This window comes from Phacochoerus africanus, chromosome 6 (genome assembly GCF_016906955.1).
Source record: "Phacochoerus africanus isolate WHEZ1 chromosome 6, ROS_Pafr_v1, whole genome shotgun sequence".
Classification (NCBI taxonomy): Eukaryota; Metazoa; Chordata; class Mammalia; order Artiodactyla; family Suidae; genus Phacochoerus; species Phacochoerus africanus.
In genome coordinates, this window is record NC_062549.1 from 125,908,860 (window position 1) to 125,927,016 (window position 18,157).

General features: G+C 37.5%; 1 protein-coding gene across 1 annotated transcript in view; it reads left to right on the forward strand.

Moving 5' to 3' along the window:
* The window catches only part of HFM1 (helicase for meiosis 1), an 83,389-nt gene that overhangs the window by 37,757 nt on the left and 27,475 nt on the right, over positions 1 to 18,157 (forward strand). The window contains exons 20-23 of the mRNA XM_047785328.1: positions 1,436 to 1,516; positions 5,172 to 5,263; positions 6,667 to 6,773; positions 6,873 to 6,920. Of these exons, the coding sequence (XP_047641284.1) occupies positions 1,436 to 1,516; positions 5,172 to 5,263; positions 6,667 to 6,773; positions 6,873 to 6,920 (328 nt within the window). The remainder of the gene's footprint in view (positions 1 to 1,435; positions 1,517 to 5,171; positions 5,264 to 6,666; positions 6,774 to 6,872; positions 6,921 to 18,157) is intronic.

The following is an 18,157-nucleotide window of genomic DNA, read 5'->3' on the forward strand; positions in this document are numbered from 1 at the left end:
AGAAATACACATATGCTTAATTAAATAAAAGCATAAAATTATTATTCTTTAGGTCCTTTGGCAGCTTTATTTTCTTTCATGATACCTTTTAATACCTGAAACTATAGTATTTATTATTCATTTGTTATTGATTGCTTTCTTCAGTAAAATGTAAGTTTTATAAAGAGCCTTATCTTGCTCACTGCTATAAACCTTAAACTTAGTGCTCAGCTATAGTAAGCATTATTGTTTGCTTGATTAACTTATTCAATGTTAATTTAATAGTGGGTAATTAAGAAAATTAGCAAAGACTTCAAAAGCCTTATTACTTAGCCAAACACTTAAAACTACTGCTGCCTAAGCAGTATTGCTTAAGCTAAAGTACTTTTCAAAGAGCCTCGCCTTCTGAGAGCTGTGATTTTGTGAGTGGCTATTCTGTGTAAGATTGAATGGATTGTGGTATTCCCATGCTCTGCTCTAACTCCGTCCAATCTCCTGGGCTTCATAGCAGGGAACAGAGAACACTGTATGCAGCAGGCTACCAGGTTGCTCTGATCTCCAACAGTCCGTGAGAGCGCACTTGCATTGATTCTTATTCAGAGGTTCCTTCCAGGTGCAATAGTGTCCTATTCAGAGATGCCGAAGTAAATATTAAAATCATCAGCTAAAATGGGCATAAGTAGGTACCTCCAGAGAGTGGCAAACTACAAGGAGAAGAAAGACTGGTGTTATTCTGAACAATCTCTGTAGAACTATTTGACTCTTTTTACTTTGTGTGTATACATCTCTGATAAAAGTTGAGAAAAGAAAAGAGGGGTTCTCATTGTGATGCAGCAGGTTAAGGATCCAGCCTTTTTTCTGCAGTGGCTTGGGTTGCTACTGGGGCCTGGGTCTGATCCCCAGCCTGGCATAGTGGGCTAAGGATCTGGCATTGCCACAGTTGTAGTGTAGGTTGCAGCAGCAGCTTGGATTCGGTCCCTGGCCTGGAAACTTCCTTATGCTGCAGATATGGCTGAAAAAGAAAAGAAAAGAAAAACTATTGCCATATTGGAAGTCAGGGAGTAAATCAGTTACCTAGACCTGGAGCAAGTTACTTAGCCTCTCTATTCTTTAGTTTCCTAACATGTGTATGAAATCATATTAATATCTGTCATATTGTGTTTTTTTGAGGATTAAATAATACAAATGTATTTTAAAACTCCAAGTTGTATATGTTATCATTCATTGAGTGTTACTGTTACTATTTGTATTATTTGTACTATTAGAAAGTTTTTTTTAGCATATTAGTTGGTTCTTTTATTTAAATGATGTTTTTTTTAAGCCACTTAAGTAGGGACCACAGTTCTTCCCAGAATAATTACACAGAAATGCAACTTCAGAATATGTAATAATAAGTTCCATTTTGTGTTGTTTCCTTATTTACTAAAGTAAAAATGTGTTTTCTATAATTGAATAGAATTGTGTTTGAAGAATTTAAATGATTTATCATCTCTGGACTTGATAAAGATGGATGAAGATATTAATTTCAAGCCAACTGGTAATTTTTCCATCATTGTTAGTAATTTTAACAGTTGCTTACTTAAGACTAAATTTAAAAATTTGTTTTACTAAAATGTAGATGATGGTAAAATTATGGTGTCAGTTCTCAAAAGGGCATCAACATTATTAACATGATACATTTATATGAGTCATGTATAAAATTATAGAGCTTCTTTTCGACAGGCATGGAGTTTGTCTTCACTGATTCTGGAGACTTTTAGCAGAAGTTGAAACACCCACATCTCTGGGTTGCTTCATTCCTGTTATAAATCTTATAGCTATCCTTTTGCCAGGTCTTAATTATTCAACCACTGATTGTCTGGATGGTTACTTGGGCCCCTTTTCTGCCTCTCTCTCCTATTTAGGATATAATAGAAGCGAGAAGGAATGTTTTGTAGTTTTTAGCACTCATGATTAGAAGTTTCTTGCAGGGAAATTATGACACATTAATTCATTATGACAAATTAATCTTTTTATGAAAAGATATTTTACTGAATAAAATCTGGGAAATATAGAAAAGTTGTGTGGGTTTTTTTGTCTTTTTTTTTAGGGCCTCACCCATGGCTTATGGAGGTTTCCAGGCTAAGGGTGGAATCAGCTGTAGCCACTGACCTACACCACAGCTGATGGCAACGCTGGAACCTTAACCCACTGAGCGAGGCCAGGGATTGAACCTGCGTCCTCATGGATACTAGTCAGGTTCTTTAACCGCTGAGCCATGACAGGAACTCCTAGAAAAATTTTTTAAAAATCAGAGTCTGTTAACATTTAGCATCTATCCATCCATTTTTAAACATCCTCACAGACACATTCAGAATAATATTTGACGAAATATCTGGACACTCTATGGCCCAGTTAAGTTGACATATAAAATTAACTATCTCAGCAGGTTAACATAAAATCTGGAGTTCTTGTGACTCAGCGGGTTAAGAGCCTGACATAGGGTCTGTGAAGATGCAGGTTCTATCCCTGGCCTCACTCAGTGGGTTAAGGATCATGCATTACCTCGAGCTGCAGTGTAGTTTGCAGATGTGGCTCACAGTTGGTGTTGCTGTGGCTGTTGGTGTAGGCCAGAAGCTGCAGCTCCAATTCACTCCCTAGTGCTGGAACTTCCATATTCCGTGGGTATGGCCTTAAAAAAAAAGAATAAACATTGAATATAGCTGAATTCTCAGAGGAATAAATACTGTATTGTACATGGTACCCTTCAACTGGCTCCTCCTCTGGGCCCAGGTTGGCCACGTACTCTACTTTGAAAGTACATATTATAACAATACCCAATCATTGGACGCTTGTCCTTTGTGTTTATTAACTCGGCAGGCTCAACTCTTGTTTTGTTTTGTTTTGTTTTTGTTTTTGGTTGCACAGCTGCAGCAATGCCAGATCCTTAACCCACTGCACCAGGCAGTTACACTGTACACCATCGAGCGAGCTACTAACACACACACACACACACACACACACAGAGTGATAGATTCAGAACACAGCAGCTGGGGCAGTAGGAGATGGAAGAGGTGCATTCGCAAGGCCTCTACTTCCACTTCTGCATCCCAACTCTTCTATTTTGAAATATCTTCAGTTTCCTACCATGCAGATATTCATCATTCAAAAGCTACATGGGGAGTTCCCGTCATGGCGCAGTGGTTAACGAATCCGACTAGGAACCATGAGGTTGCGGGTTCGATCCCTGGCCTTGCTCAGAGAGTTGAGGATCCGGCGTTGCCGTGACCTGTGGTATAGGTCGCAAACGCAGCTCGGATCCCCCGTTGCTGAGACTCTGGCATAGGCCGGCGGCTACAGCTCCGATTCGACCCCTAGCCTGGGAACCTCCATATGCCGTGGGAGCGGCCCAAAGAAATAGCAAAAAGACAAAAAAAAAAAAAAAAAAAGGCTATATGGATAGCAAGTTGCTTCTTTATTTCCTTTCTTCACTTGCAAATCTGTTAAAGTTCCAGTCCTTCTTCCTTAAGTCATTTTCTTCATGGCTTCCTTTCTATTATTTTTATGCCTACCTAGGAAATAAATAGATTACCTAGGAAATCTTCATCCTTACTAATAAGCTAGCAAGTATCAGACCTTTTCTCAAAATCTTTCATTTTCTCTAGCAGGGAGATACCCTATATTAATTTATAAACACCTAGGATAAGAGGAGCATCTTTAATCCACCCTAAAGGGTAACATACTAGTTTCCTTGGTAACCATATTCTCACCGTCTCACACAGTGCTCTCAGAAGCTCCCTCTCATGAACTACTGTTACTCATGTTTTGTCTGAACATATGCACCAGGCTCCTAATTGGGAAAGCGGCTATTCCTCATTTTAAATTCTGTCTACTGTACCATGTTCTTGATGCCTATAAGTGAGAGAATGTCAAATTCTTTCCTTCTTTATCAAAACCTATAGCACATACGCAAATGTTAGCCCTTTCCTTGAAAAGCAGTATGCCATTTTCCTCCTCCCAGCTGTTTTCTGTGTGTGTCCATAAGACATGAAATTTTTCGTAATTTTTTTACAACTTATAGTGGAAACAGGTAGCCTTTTAAATGAATGGCATTTCATTTACTCACCCTCACTCTACTCCTTCTCCTACCCCTCCTAACCAACCTAACCTTCTATTTCAAAATAGTTTAGTTTCAAATTCCAATTTAAAAGATTGCTCAAGAATTTTAGGTGGTCCTTTTGTTATGAAATCAAAACTAATGTCTGTAAACACCTTTAAGAGCATTTCAGGGCTCTGAAAGTGCCTCCAGGTCTGTCATTCATGTTTTGATAATAAAAGTAGGCAACATTTATTTAGTGTTAGGCACTGTACTTAAGTACTGTGCATGCATTACTGCATTTAACCTTCTTCACAACAAACAAATGAGACACATACTCTCTTCTCCCCACATTACATCAAGAAGCTGGGAAAGTGCTCTGCACATGATCACCTAACTAGTAAGTGGTAGAGCAAGGATTCGACCTGAACTTGTAGTCATATTTGTCAAGCCACAGCTCTCATTACAGTATTTTTTTTTTTTTCTATTAGGGCCTCACCAATGGCACATGGAAGTTCCCAGGCCAGGGATCAAGCTGCAGCTGCCAGCCTACGCCACAGCCACAGCAACGCCAGATCTGAGCTGCATCTGCGACCTACACCACAGCTCATGGCAACGCAGATCCTTAACCCACTGATTGAGGACAGGGATCAAACCCGCATCCTCATGGATACTAGTCGGGTTCATTCAGCTGAGCCACAACAGGAACTCCTAAAGATAGTCTTTTTAACTTTACTCTTGATAAGCAAATCTTGTTTTTTCTGAGGTCATAATGGCTTTGTTTCCTTTCTGCCAAAGCATGTTGGTTACTTTTAAGTCTTACTCAAAACCATGTTCTCCCTCACTGACCCTTCTCTTAGGCTTAATTTCCTCTGTACTTAAGTGTGTGTAAATATGACTGTTAATTTGGTTTTATTCTCTAGTCTAGCCATTTCACATGTGGTTCTCTCCCTACCTAACCTATAAGTTCCAGAGACTGTGCCTTCTAGGTTTGTGGTCTTTTGTACCTGATACTGTGCAGGCACAGCAGAGATGTTAAGGAATGTTCCTTAAACTGATGAAAATGCAAGTTGCTTCAGCTGATGGGTAATGTTTATTTTTCCATCTTTTCCCACAGAGGCAGGAAGATTGATGGCTTGGTACTATATTACATTTGAGACAGTGAAGAAATTTTGTACAATCAGTGGAAAAGAAACTTTATCAGATCTGGTAAATTAATTTTCATAAGAAAATAAGTACATAATGATATAAAATAATGTTAGGGGAAATTTGTATATCTTGTATAATTTGAGTAAATGAGGAAAAAAGAAAGCATTTCTAATAGTGTTCATGTTTCTCCTCCTTACGTACCTTTGATCATAAGATATGGAATATGACTCCGTAGGCTATGTTTTCAGTTGATCTCTGTACCAGGGCTAGGAAAATTTCGTACCTAAAGAAAGGGCGGCAACTACCTTTTAACTTATATGATGATACCCATTACCTTGGTGGTGGCTACCAACTGTAATAGGTTGACAAAGAATATGTTGAGACAGATTCCAAGATGATGCGGCATGATGTGCCAGGAGTGGGGGACAAGGGGGGACTCTTGTGCCACCAGCTTGCAACTCTTTCCTAAATCCTTTGAATCAGAATAACAGTAACAGTAGAAAGAGAATAGTATTGGTGATAGACTAGTAAAGACAACTGATTTTGGAGAAAATGAAGTAAAAATAGCTTATACTAAGATAGCAACAGCGGGGGCAACTTTTCGGTTACAGCAGTAAATAGAACCATACCCATATTGTTGGCGCCTGGTTACTGTATTGGTCCCTTCTTCTTTACTGGGAATGTGAACGTGGAACATGACATTGATATTTATTTTCAAATTTAAACCATTTAATTGTATTTAAAATACCTAAGTTTATTATTACGATAAGATTATTGAACCAAAAATTGCACATAAATTGATAAGAAGTAGAAGGCTTGTATTTTCATGTAAATATTATTCTTAACTGAGAAAAAAATCAAGAATAGAAAATCTCTAGTGTTAACATTAGCTCGTCTGATTTTGAGTTCAGTAAGTGAGAAAGAGAATTAGAAAAGGTGTTAGTTTCATTTTACAGGTGTGAGAAACCAAAGCAGAGTACTTTGCTCAAAGTCATCTGGCAGAATTAGGCTCTGGAATACAAATTTCTTTATACCTAAAGCATTCTTTTCATTACAAAGTTAGCCTCAATAGGGATAATAATTTGCAAACTATGGAAGGGTGAAGAATAATAATATAATATAATAGCAGTAAGAGTAGTAGTAATGAAAGCTACATTTTATTTATTGTTTATTGTGTGGTAGGTGCTAAGCTGAATATTTTAAATTTTATCTTCTTAATCTTTACAATCTTATTGGTATTGTCCTGGTGTGTAGCACAGTGTCTGGCATATGACAAGTGTTTATAAACATTTGTTAGTGAATGAATGAATCTTTAAAGAAACAACATGTATAAAGCAAATTTTAAACTCTCTTATGCTAAATGTGATGTCCCAAGGCAGCATGAGAAATAAATACACAAAAAATAAAATAGGTGAAAGAAAAGATCGAACATAACTAAATGGACAAATGCCGAAATTTTTTAGGTCACAATGATAGCCAGCTGCAAGGAATTTCTAGATGTACAATTAAGGATAAATGAAAAGAAAACACTGAATACTTTGAACAAAGATCCAAATCGGATAACTATCAGGTACAGAAAATAAATATGTTTTAAATAATTTCAGAAAGATTTTATTTTGTTAAAATAAGTAATAATAATAAAAGTTTTGCCTTGTGTTTTTATTGACAGATTTCCAATGGAAGGAAAAATTAAAACAAGAGAAATGAAAGTAAATTGGTAAAGATAATTAATTATTAAGTGTTTTAAAATACTGACTACCTGTTGATGATCTATATTTATAATGGTTTTTTAATTTTAAATTTATTTTAAATTTGTTTTCCCTAATACAAAAAAGAATATATTTACATAAAAATGTGGAGTCAGAATGTAGATGTGAAATTAATTTCCCCAAACTCTCAGACTTTAATTAAAAGAGAGAATTTGTGAGTTCTTAAATCAACAAACACGGAGTGTGCTCTGTTGAGGCAAGGTAGACAATGGGAAGAAGATACTCATATCATCATCAGGAACTTTCAAGTTGGCTTGAAGGAGAACCATGTATATAAAAATAATGAACTGTAGAATGCAATTCCCATTGTGACTCAGTGGGTTAGGAACCCAGCTAGTATCCGTGTGGGTTTGATCCCTGGCCTCGCTCAGTGGATGAAGGATCTGGTGTTGCCACGAGCTGCGGTGTAGGTCACAGCTGTGGATTTGAACCAGTGTTGCTGTGGCTGTGGTGTAGGCCAGCAGCTGCAGCTCTGATTCAACCCCTAGCTTGGGAACTTCCATATGCCACGGGTGTGGCTATTAAAAAATAATAATAATAATGGACAGTATAAAAGCACATGTAATAAACACAAATTATAGTGGTATTCTGGGAAAGACAAATACTTGAAGCAAAAACATGAGTGAAGGAATGCATATGTGACAATGGGGTGACTATTCTGCCAGGAGTGGGAAGTTTGTGTAGGAGTGGTAATTGGAAGAGTAAACTACAGCAGAAATGGACACAACGTTGTAAATCAACTATAGTCTCATAATTTTTAAAAATAATTTAAAAAGAATAAAGTTACATTATAACCTACAGTGACTTTTACCCAGTTTGCAATTACAAATACAATGGCAATTCTTTTATACAATGCCAAGTGCTTGTTTTCTAAGTATTTAGGTCTTGGTGTTAAACCTTTTGATTTAGATGATGTGATTTCAGGTGAAAATGATTTCTTTATGTGACTCAGTAGAACCAGTTGGCCAAAGAATTTCCTTTTTTCTCCTTATCTAAAGGAAGTGAGTCTTTTTGTGGGATACTTGCTGGCATCTCATTGAATTTTATCTCTCCAAATTATCTTGATATCTCAGAAACAAACTTCTCACTGTTGTGTACATCAGGCAGATCTGTAGCTTGGATAACAAGTTAATATTCTGTTTCTTAGCTGTATTTCTCTAGAAATTCAAATATCCTTAGAGATCACACAGAATTTAGAGATCTTATACTCCAGTCCTTACAGATGAGGTAAGTGATGCCCAGAAAAGTTGTGGCTTACTCAAGGTTATGTTGCTATACTGAGGAGCGGCCTAGAACTAGACTCTAGATCTCTCGATTCTCACAGTGTTTTCCCAGTACAATCTGTTGCATCAGCTCTTGAGTCAAATTATATCAAGGTGTTTTTCCACAAGTATCTTGTTAGGCACACTCTATTTGCAATTTTAATGCTTTCTTTTACCTTGCCTTAGATTGGGTCATACATTCTTTTGATGGGGACTGTCAGATTTTAAAATTGATGACTTTATGATTATTTTTATGCATATCGTAATTTAGCTTCCTATTATAATTTCCTGTCTTTATGCAGCTACATGAGTGTGGCTAGGAAGAGTGGATTTGTGGGGAGTGTTTTCTTAATCTAAGATGTACAGTCTTGGCAGGTGATGATAGTTAATAGTTAACACTTTTGTGTCTTTCATATTTTTGTTGTTTTGCTGACTTTCAGAGCAGTTCTTTTCAGGTATGTGTTTTATCCTTTAACTTTCTCCCTTAATGGCTGTTTTTTTAATAAAATGTTCTTGGGAGCCGAGAAAATGCAGGCACTCAAAAAAAGGACCTTGCCTGATGGCAGAAAAACCTGAAGGCAGGTTCCTAACCAAGAAAGGGAGCTCACCTGAATGGTACAAGCTGAAGGTGGGTGCTTCTGGCCAGGAAAAAAGCTCACTTGAATGGTGCATGCCAAAGGTGGGCCTCTGGTCAGGATAAAAGCCTGCCTGCACGGTACAAGCCGAGGGCAGGCCTCAGGTTACATAGCTCTCATTTTGATGTTGCTGGGGAAGAATTGGGGCTTTCCTGGGAAAACAATTTCCATGTTTGCACTGGAAAACATGGATTGTTTCTTGGCTGACCTAGTCTTTCCTGTAGTTTTATTTGTTATTCAGTTTTCCTCAGTCTTTCCTGATTATTTTCTTATTATTCTTATTTCCCATTCTTATTTTCCTGTGATGATTTGTGACGTAACAAAATTACAACAATAGTATAATAAAAACTTCATCCTGAAGGACTTTTCCCCTATTTAAATCCAACTTAGTTAAAACATAGTGTTTATCTATTAACTAGTTATATAGTAAACTTTAGAGTTAGGATTTTAATGAGGTCCATAGAAGTTAGCCATATCTTATCCAAAAAACCTAGCTGTGAGTTTTTTCTTTGATTTTAAAAGTTTTTTAGTGATAGCTAGTTTAATTAAGTTGGTTTATATTTACTTACACTGTCTCCCTGCCATAATGCTTTGAAGATAAACACCAGTCTACAAACAAAGTTTGTAAATGCCAAATTCTTGTGTCTATGGCCTCTTCAAAGTACTAAGTTTAGTTAAGATAGAGATCTTAAAACAGGATGTGTAACTGCTCTACCAGGTAACAGTTAACCAATGGACTTTTAACACTGTGATGTCATCTATAGTGAAAGCTGTCTATAGAATCAACCACTGCTGCCAATAAAGTGTGAGCAGTCCAGCGCCCTGAAAGAGGGGACAAAGAGGCTGCCTCCGTATGTACATTCGCCGACGCCCTTCCCTCTCCGATCGGGAAGTGCACGCTCCCTGGCTGCCAGAGCTGGCCTCCGGCAGGGATGAACATTTTATTTGCTGATTTTTACTGTCATCATTTTGAGTCAGTAATGGAAGAAACACTTTGGCACCAAGAACTCAGGTCTTGTTTCTCCTGTGCCTGAGCAAACATGGAAAAATCTATAAAATTGCTCTCAGAAGTTACTGAGAAATTAATCTACCTACCTCCATCTTGAGACTGAGGAAAGACGTGTTTTGGCATGGATGGAGTGGGAGTCTTTATAATAGAGGGGTTCGGGGGAGCCGACTCGAGTCCAGATTCTGACTTTCTCTTTAGCATCACTTGAGTACATAGTAGGTAGGAAGGGGGGCAAAATAGAAATAAGTATCAGTTGACAAACACTGAGCTAATACAGGCTATGAGCATTAGGGATTTACTGTCATAAAATCTTCAAACAGAAGTGATGAGATTGGGTTGATTCTTTTCAATTAGGGTGTAAATTCTGAGGCTCATAGAAGAAAAGATTTGCCCAAGGTTCCCTGGTTGGTAAGTAGCAGATTCTTGTCCTGGTCTGACTCCAGCAGAGGAGCAGCCACAAAGCAAAGAGCCAGCTGGTGCTGTGAGTGTTACTGCGGGGTTTCTCCTTCATGTGATGGTGAGAGAGCACTGTTCTCAGGCTGATTGAATAGGGCAAGCTGCTCGCTGCACGGCTGACTGCACAGAGCTTCAGATGTGCAATATTCTGACCTCACTATCGGCACCAGCTTGCTGCTCCAGGACCTTGAAAATAAGGTCAAGCTCTTTGTGACATAAGAAAATGGTTCTGGACCAGAAGAAAACTACAGAGAGATATGGACAGGGTAGGCAGACCTTTTTGTCCTTCCATAGGAAAAGAAAAGATGCAGCGGTCAGTTCAACCCGTAGGCAGGTCACTTCAGCAAAAATTTCGAGAGCCCCTAGCGCACAGCTCTTTGAAGCACCACAGCTGGTTGATTGCATTTTTCTTTTCATCTGTGAGTTGTGTTTCATCTGCGAGTTGTCTTCCAGCTCCCATTTATTTGCTCAATATATACCCTTCACGCACTGGCTGTAGCAGATCGTGTTGCTGTTCAGGCATCACAGACATCATCTCTTTCCTCTTGGAAGTTGATTCTCTTACTTGCTTTTCTCTTCAGTATGTGCTTTGGAAAGGGCAGTTTTAAAGTAATTACTGGAGGGGTAGACATTGAAAAAATGACACACAATTTATCACTGAAAATTTACAGTCTTATCAGATAAATAAGGAATTAACAATCTCAATTTATTACATCCTTTCCCTCCTTTTCCCTTTGCTCCCTTTCCTCCCCTTCTTTCCTTCATACTTTATCTTTTTTATTGAATAAAAGAGTCTTAAAATTCTATAGTGCCTTACAATTTTCAGAAGTTTCACACACAAGATTTCATATGATCCCATCATCATTTTTTAAATCCCCCTACCCCTAAATTACTCCCTCCCCCTCCCATTGGTAACCACTAGTTTGTTCTCTAAATCTGTGTCTCCTTCTTTTTTGTTATATTCACTAGTTAGTTGTATATTTTAGATTCCACATATAAGTGATATACAGTATTTGTCTTCCTCTATCTGATTTATTTCACTTAGCATAATACCCTCCAAGTCCATCCATGATGCTGCAAGATGGCAAAATTCCTTTTTTATGGCTGAGTAGTATTCCATTTTATATGTGTGTGTACATATCTATCTCACATCTTCCTATCCTTCATCTGTAGGTGGACACTTAGGTTGCTTCTCTACCCTGGTAATGGTAAATAACACTGCTGTGAACATTGAGGTGCATGTATCTTTTTGAATTCGTGTTTTTGGGGTTTTTTGGATATACACCTAGGAGTGGAATTGCTGGGTCATGTGGTAGTTCTGTTTTTAGTTTTTTTGAGAAACCTCCTTGCTGTTTTCCATGGTGGGTGCGCCAGTTTACATTCCCACCAACAGTGTAGGAGGGTTCCCTTTTCTCTACATCGTTGCCAACATTTGTTTTTTGTGTTCCCTTTGATGATGGCCATTCTGACAAGTGTGAACTGATATCTCATTGCAGTTTTGATTTGCATTTCCCTGATGATTAGAAATATTGAACATCTTTTCATGTGCCTTTTAAAAAATATTTTACAACTTTCATTCCCAGGTCTTGTGTCTTCAACACGAGCTCTGTTTTCTGGTATTTTTTTGATGACCTTACAGGATGTATTTGCAAATTGGTAGTTTCTTTTCGTATTTGTTTCTTCTTACTATATAAGTAATGTATGGATTCATTTTTAAAGAGTCAAAAGTAACATTTATAAAGTAAAAAGTTAGGTCTCTCTTGACCCCCAGAAGTAACTGTTACCATTAGTTTGCTGTGGATCTTTCCAGTTTTCTATTTAGTTAGTACCATGTGTAATGTGCTAGTAAACATGTTATAGCTACCATATAAAAAAAGTCAAAATATAATTGCTGCTCTTTTAATATGTCGTGAAGATTCTTTCAAGATATACACATCAGGATAGACACATCAGCCTCATTTATTTTAATACCATTTTTTTTTAGGGCCACACCTATGGCATATGAAAGTTCCCAGCCTAGGTGTCTAGTTGGAATTGCAGCTGCTGGCCTGCTCAGCCACAGCAACACAGGATCTGAGCTGCGTCTGTGGCCTACACCACAGCTCTCAGCAAGGCTGGATCCTTGACCCACTGAACGAGGCCAGGAAACCTGCGTCCTCATGGATACTAGTTGGGTTCATGACCGCTGAGCCACAATGAGAACTCCCCCAATGTAAGTTTTAATAGCAATATATTCTTTAGTAGAATATATTGTTGATGAAGAGTTAGATGGTTTATAAATTTTTACTTTAGTGCTGAAATGAACTTCCTTGTATTTGCACCATATTTTTCAAAGATTTCTGGGCAAAAGGGTATATACATGAAAAGATTTAATATATAATGCCTTTGAAAAGGCTTCTTTTATTTATACTGCCCACCGTAGTATAAAAAGAGTGACTATTTCCATTCATCCTCCCATACTTGCTTTGTTATCTTTGAACATTGTCATCTAGGGAGTGAAAAATCACATTTAAAAATTTTCAAATCTCTATTAAATAAATATTACTTTGTTCTATACTGAAAGTTTAAATCGTAAAGTCATACACGTCTGTCTTTTCCTTATGACTTCTAGGTTTTGTGTCTTAATTGAGGAAGGTATTTTTCATCCTATATTTCTTAAGATTATGCTCAACAATGTAAAATAGTAATAAAATGAATTAACAATAGATGAAACAGGATAGGCCATTTTCTCACACGCTATACAACTTGCGGTAGTCTAGTATAGTGGCTTCAAGGTGTCATCAGTACTGTGTTCCTATCTTTCTGCTCTGCTGTCCCACACAGAACTTCTATTTCAAGGTCACCTCATTGCCCACAATGACTGCTAGAGCTCCAGCCATTATACTTGAGTGTCCTCTCTCCTTTCAGTAGGCTTCTTGAAAGTCCCATGTACTTTTGCATTTAGTACATGGCCACAGCTAAGTGCAAAGGAGACTGGCAAATGTTTTAGTAATAGTGTGCCTATGGTAAAATTCAGATTCTGCTATTAAGAAGGAGATAGAGAATAAATGTTGGGTAGGCAAAGCAGTCTTGCCACACATCTTAAGACCATAGAACTTTTCCTGTCATTTCTTCTAATACTTTAAAAACATTTTATTTTTCTGTTGGCTTTTCATAAGGCATCCTAATTTTTTGTATATGGCATGATTAAGAATTTAATTATATTTTGTCCCCAAAAGATAGTCAGAAGCATTTGATAACTATGTTGTCTTTCTCTCTTTGCCTACTAATTTAAAATGCTACCTTATAAATTCCTAATGGTCTGATTCTGGACACTTACTGTTAGTCTAGTTATTTTGTTGCTGTACAATACTGCAGTTTTACTAGCTCTTCTTTTATTTCATGTTTTGTTATCTGGTAAGGCAAGTCCCTTCTTACGGTTCTTTAAAAAAATATTTTTGGGTACTCTTGCATTTTTCCTCCCTGTGAACTCAGTTTTCCAGATCTGTAAAAAGTCCTATTGAAATTGGCTTTATAGATTAGTTTGCAGAGGAATTCTTCTTTCTAAAATTCTGGAATCTTTCTATCGAGAAATATGGTATCTCTTTCCAAATGTTTTTAGATCTTTATGTCGTTCTGTGATATTTTCTAATTCATCATTTAGGGTTATGTTTCTTGATAGATTTATTCATTGGTATTTTATGGAGTTTAATATTGTGAGTCCTTTTTTAAATTACATACCATTGAATTTTATAATCAGTCACTGATGATATCTGGGAGAGTATTTTTTAAAAATGTTTGATGTTTATCTGGCTAACTCACTGAATTCTCTTAACAATGCAACTGGTCCTAAAGTTAATTTGTGGAATTTCCTAGATATACAGTCGTATTATCTATAAAGACTGATTGCTTTCTCTCTTGATTTCTAATAGTTAAAACTTATTTTCCTTAACTCATTGAAGATGGAAACTTTAGTATATTATTCCTTCATTTCAGAGAGAGCAAACGTCTTCGTCTTATTACTGTTTTAATGATCAGGTTTCCAGTGTTTCACCACCAAGAGATTTCTCACTTTTTTGGATTAGATTCTGGAATCTATCCATTTGTAAAAACAGGTTTGGGTTCAGGGCAGCGAACCAACGAACGATTTTAGTTCATTATTGTCACTGAATCTAACGGCTGGGTTTCTCTGCAGTTTGTTTCATATTCTTTGTTCTTTGCAGGGTTACTAACTTTTTTTGAATCAACTTTTGTTAATTTATATGTTCCTAAGGTATTAATTTCATCTAGCTTGTCAGTTTTTATGGCATAATGTATTTTGTTCTCAAATAAGTTAAAAATTTCCTCTAAATAGGGAGTTCCCATTGTGATGCAGTGATAATGAACCCAAATAGTATCTGTGAGGATATGGGTTTCATCCCTGGCCTCACTAAGTGGGTTAAGGATCCAACATTGCTGTGAGCTATGGTGTAGGTTGCAGATGCAGCTTGGATCCCACATTGCTGTGGCTGTGACGTAGGTGGCAGCTGTAGCTCCAATTTGACCCCTAGTCTGGGAACTTTCACGTGCCGCAGGTATAGCCATAAAAAGCAAAAAAAAAAAAAAAAAAAAATCTCTGAATATATCATACCTTTTCTAATTGCTAAAATTAGAAACTACCCTTTTGAATACTTTTTGCTTTTAATTCTATTTTTCTTTCTTTTTTCTTTTTTGTCTTTTTAGGGCCTTACTCATAGCTTATGGAGGTTCCCAAGCTAGGGGTCCAGTCATAGGTCCACCAGCCTACACCACAGCCATAGCAACATGGGATCCAAGCTGCGTCCGCGATCTACACCACAGCTCATGGCAATGTGGAGCCTTAACCCACTGAGTGAGACCAGGGATTGAACCCGTGTCCTTGTGGATGCTACTCAGGTTCGCTAGCTGCTGAGCCACGACGGGAACTCCTAATTCTGTTTTTCTAAGATTAATAATATTGCTGTACTTGTTTTATTTAGTATATCTTTTAATCTTTTTCTTAATGTTTTCATATTGTTTTATTTTAAATATAATTTGTATAGATTGTATATAGCCAGATTTTTATGACTCTTTTTACCTGATCTCAGAATTCTTTTAATTGAGAATAAAATTATTCTCATTTTTATAATTACAATAGTCCCTCCTTATCCACAGTTTCATTTTGCATGGTTTCAGTTACGCGCAATCAACTGTGGTCCAAAAATATTAAATGGAAAATTCCAGAAATAAACAGTTCATAAGTTTCAAATTGTGCTCCATTCTGAGATCTCATGCTGGCCTACTCTGGCCCACCTGGCACATAAAGCATCCCTTTGTCCAGTGTATCCTGCCTGTTAGTCACTCAGTAGCCATCTGTTAGCAGATCAACAGTTGCTGTAGACAAGTGCTTATGCTCAAGTAACCCTTAGCTTGCTTACTACTGGCCCTGTGGAATTAAAGAAACTTCAGCTCACATAGGAGTCTGGACAGGCCTTAGAGGAAGCTCTCACACTCAGCTGTGTGTCATCAGTTGCTCCAAGCAGGAAGAGGTGTACACCCGCATCTCTGACGGAAAGGTCCCTCTACTTTATTATCCAGCAAGAACAAGGAAACTCCTCTTTGCCCCGTGACAGCCCAGCCAGTCAAGACCGCAGCAGCTCAACCAGTGAGAAGCCTCTGTGCTTTGTACTCCCAGCTGCCTTTAATGGGCTCTGGTTTTCACACCCCCTCTCGACTCCTTCCCTCTTTCCCTACAAAAGCAAATTCCTTTTTCTTCAGATTTGCCTATGACCTGCCATAGTCAGCATATCCCGAATTGCAGTTCTTTTGACTATTCCCGATTAAACTCGCTTTTGCTAGTAAAATAACTGGTTAGCGTGTTATTAAAGTCGACAGCCCCTGAGCGAGGGAGTAGTGATGCTTACAATTCGGATGTGCCGAAGAGAAGCCCTCGAGTCCTTCCTTTAAGTGAAAAAGTGGAAATTCTTGACTAACCAAGAAGAGATTGCTAAACCTCATATGGTGAGGTCACCAAGATCTACAGTACAAATGAATCTTCTACCTGTGAAATTGTGGGGAAGGAAAAAGAAACTCATGCTGGTTTTGGTCTTGCACCTCAAGCTGCAAAAGTTACAGCCACAGTGTGTGATACGTGTGTAGTTAAGACAGAAAAGGCATTAAATTCGTACAATAAGGTGTTTTGAGAGAGAGACCACACTCACATGGCTTTTATTACACTGTGTTATTGTACTCATTCTGTTCTATTATTATTGTTGCTAACTCTTGGTGTGCCTAATTTGAGTTTCACTTTGTATAGGTATATATAGTATGTATATAGTCTGTATAGGGTCTCCTGCTATCTTCAGTTTCAGGCATCCACTGGGAGTCTTGGAATATATCCCCTGTGGAGTCTAGGTTTGGACCTAATTTTATTGTATGCTTTCTAATTTGCTTGATTATTGCTTGCTTGTTTCTTTTCTCCTCACGTATTTCTTTTGCCTTTTCTGTCTCTTTTTGGATATGTCAAGTTTCCTTTGCTTTGTTCTCTCTAGTTCTTCTTTTATAATTTTATGTTGTATATGTGGATTTACATATTTTTTACCTCTGTCTATAGAAAATGAATATTTTAAGACTTCTCTATACAAGATAAAAACCTAATGACGTTTTCACTTCTATCCTGTCTCTTGCTCTCTCCCATGTTCAGATCATCTGAGGTTTTAGTTCCAGATTATTACATTTAAAATATTTTACTGTGCATTAGAAATTATAGATTTACTAATTTCCTTTTTTACTGATTTTTTTTGCTTTCTCCTATAGGCCCTCTTAATACATAAGCTTCTATCTTTCTTCAGCTCTGGGAAATTTTCTTCTATAATTCAGTGTAATTATTTCTTCTCTCTTCTCTCTGCTTACTCCTCTGGAACTCCTACTAGATGAATGTTGGAACTTCTGACTGCTCCTCCACATTTTATACTTTCTCCTTCATATTTTTTATTTCTCCATTCTTATTTATTGGCTTTTAGGAGAGTGCCTTATCTCAGTCAGTCATCTCACTAATTTACTCCTCAGCTTTATCTGTTGAGTTCTTTCAGTTATAAAATTTTTACTTTACTGTATCTCTGTTTGGCTTTCTAAAATGTACAAATATTTCTAGGAGTTCCCGTCGTGGCGCAGTGGTTAACGAATCCGACTAGGAGCCATGAGGTTGCGTGTTCGGTCCCTGCCCTTGCTCAGTGGGTTAACGATCCGGAGTTGCCGCGAGCTGTGGTGTAGGTTGCAGACGCGGCTCGGATCCAGCATTGCTGTGGCTCTGGCGTAGGCCGGTGGCTACAGCTCCAATTCAACCCCTAGCCTGGGAACCTCCATATGCCGCGGGAGCGGCCCAAGAAATAGCAACAACAACAACAATAACAACAACAACAAAAGACAAAAAAATAAAAATAAAATAAAATAAAATAAAATGTACAAATATTTCTAATCTCTCTGAAAATATTAATTACATAAATCAATAATACTTATTTTAAAACTCTTTTCCGGTGCACTTCTTAACTCTTTTCTTGTTATTTCATTTATTAATATTTTATGTCTTTTTCTGTGGTGGTATTTTTTCTCAAGTATTAGGCAGTTCTTCATTGTTTGCTTTGTATTTGTAAATATCTTTTTGCCTGCCTATTCTATTACTACCTATCTCTAATTGTGGAGTAGTTAGGTTTGCTGCCGTAAAAGTATGAAATGTCTTGCAATCTGGAAGTACAGTCTTTCTACCTCTCCCAGGGTTTTGGTTCCTTCCTCTCTGATCTCAATGCCTACACTCCTGGCTTTAGCCTCTTAATACTTATCATAACTGC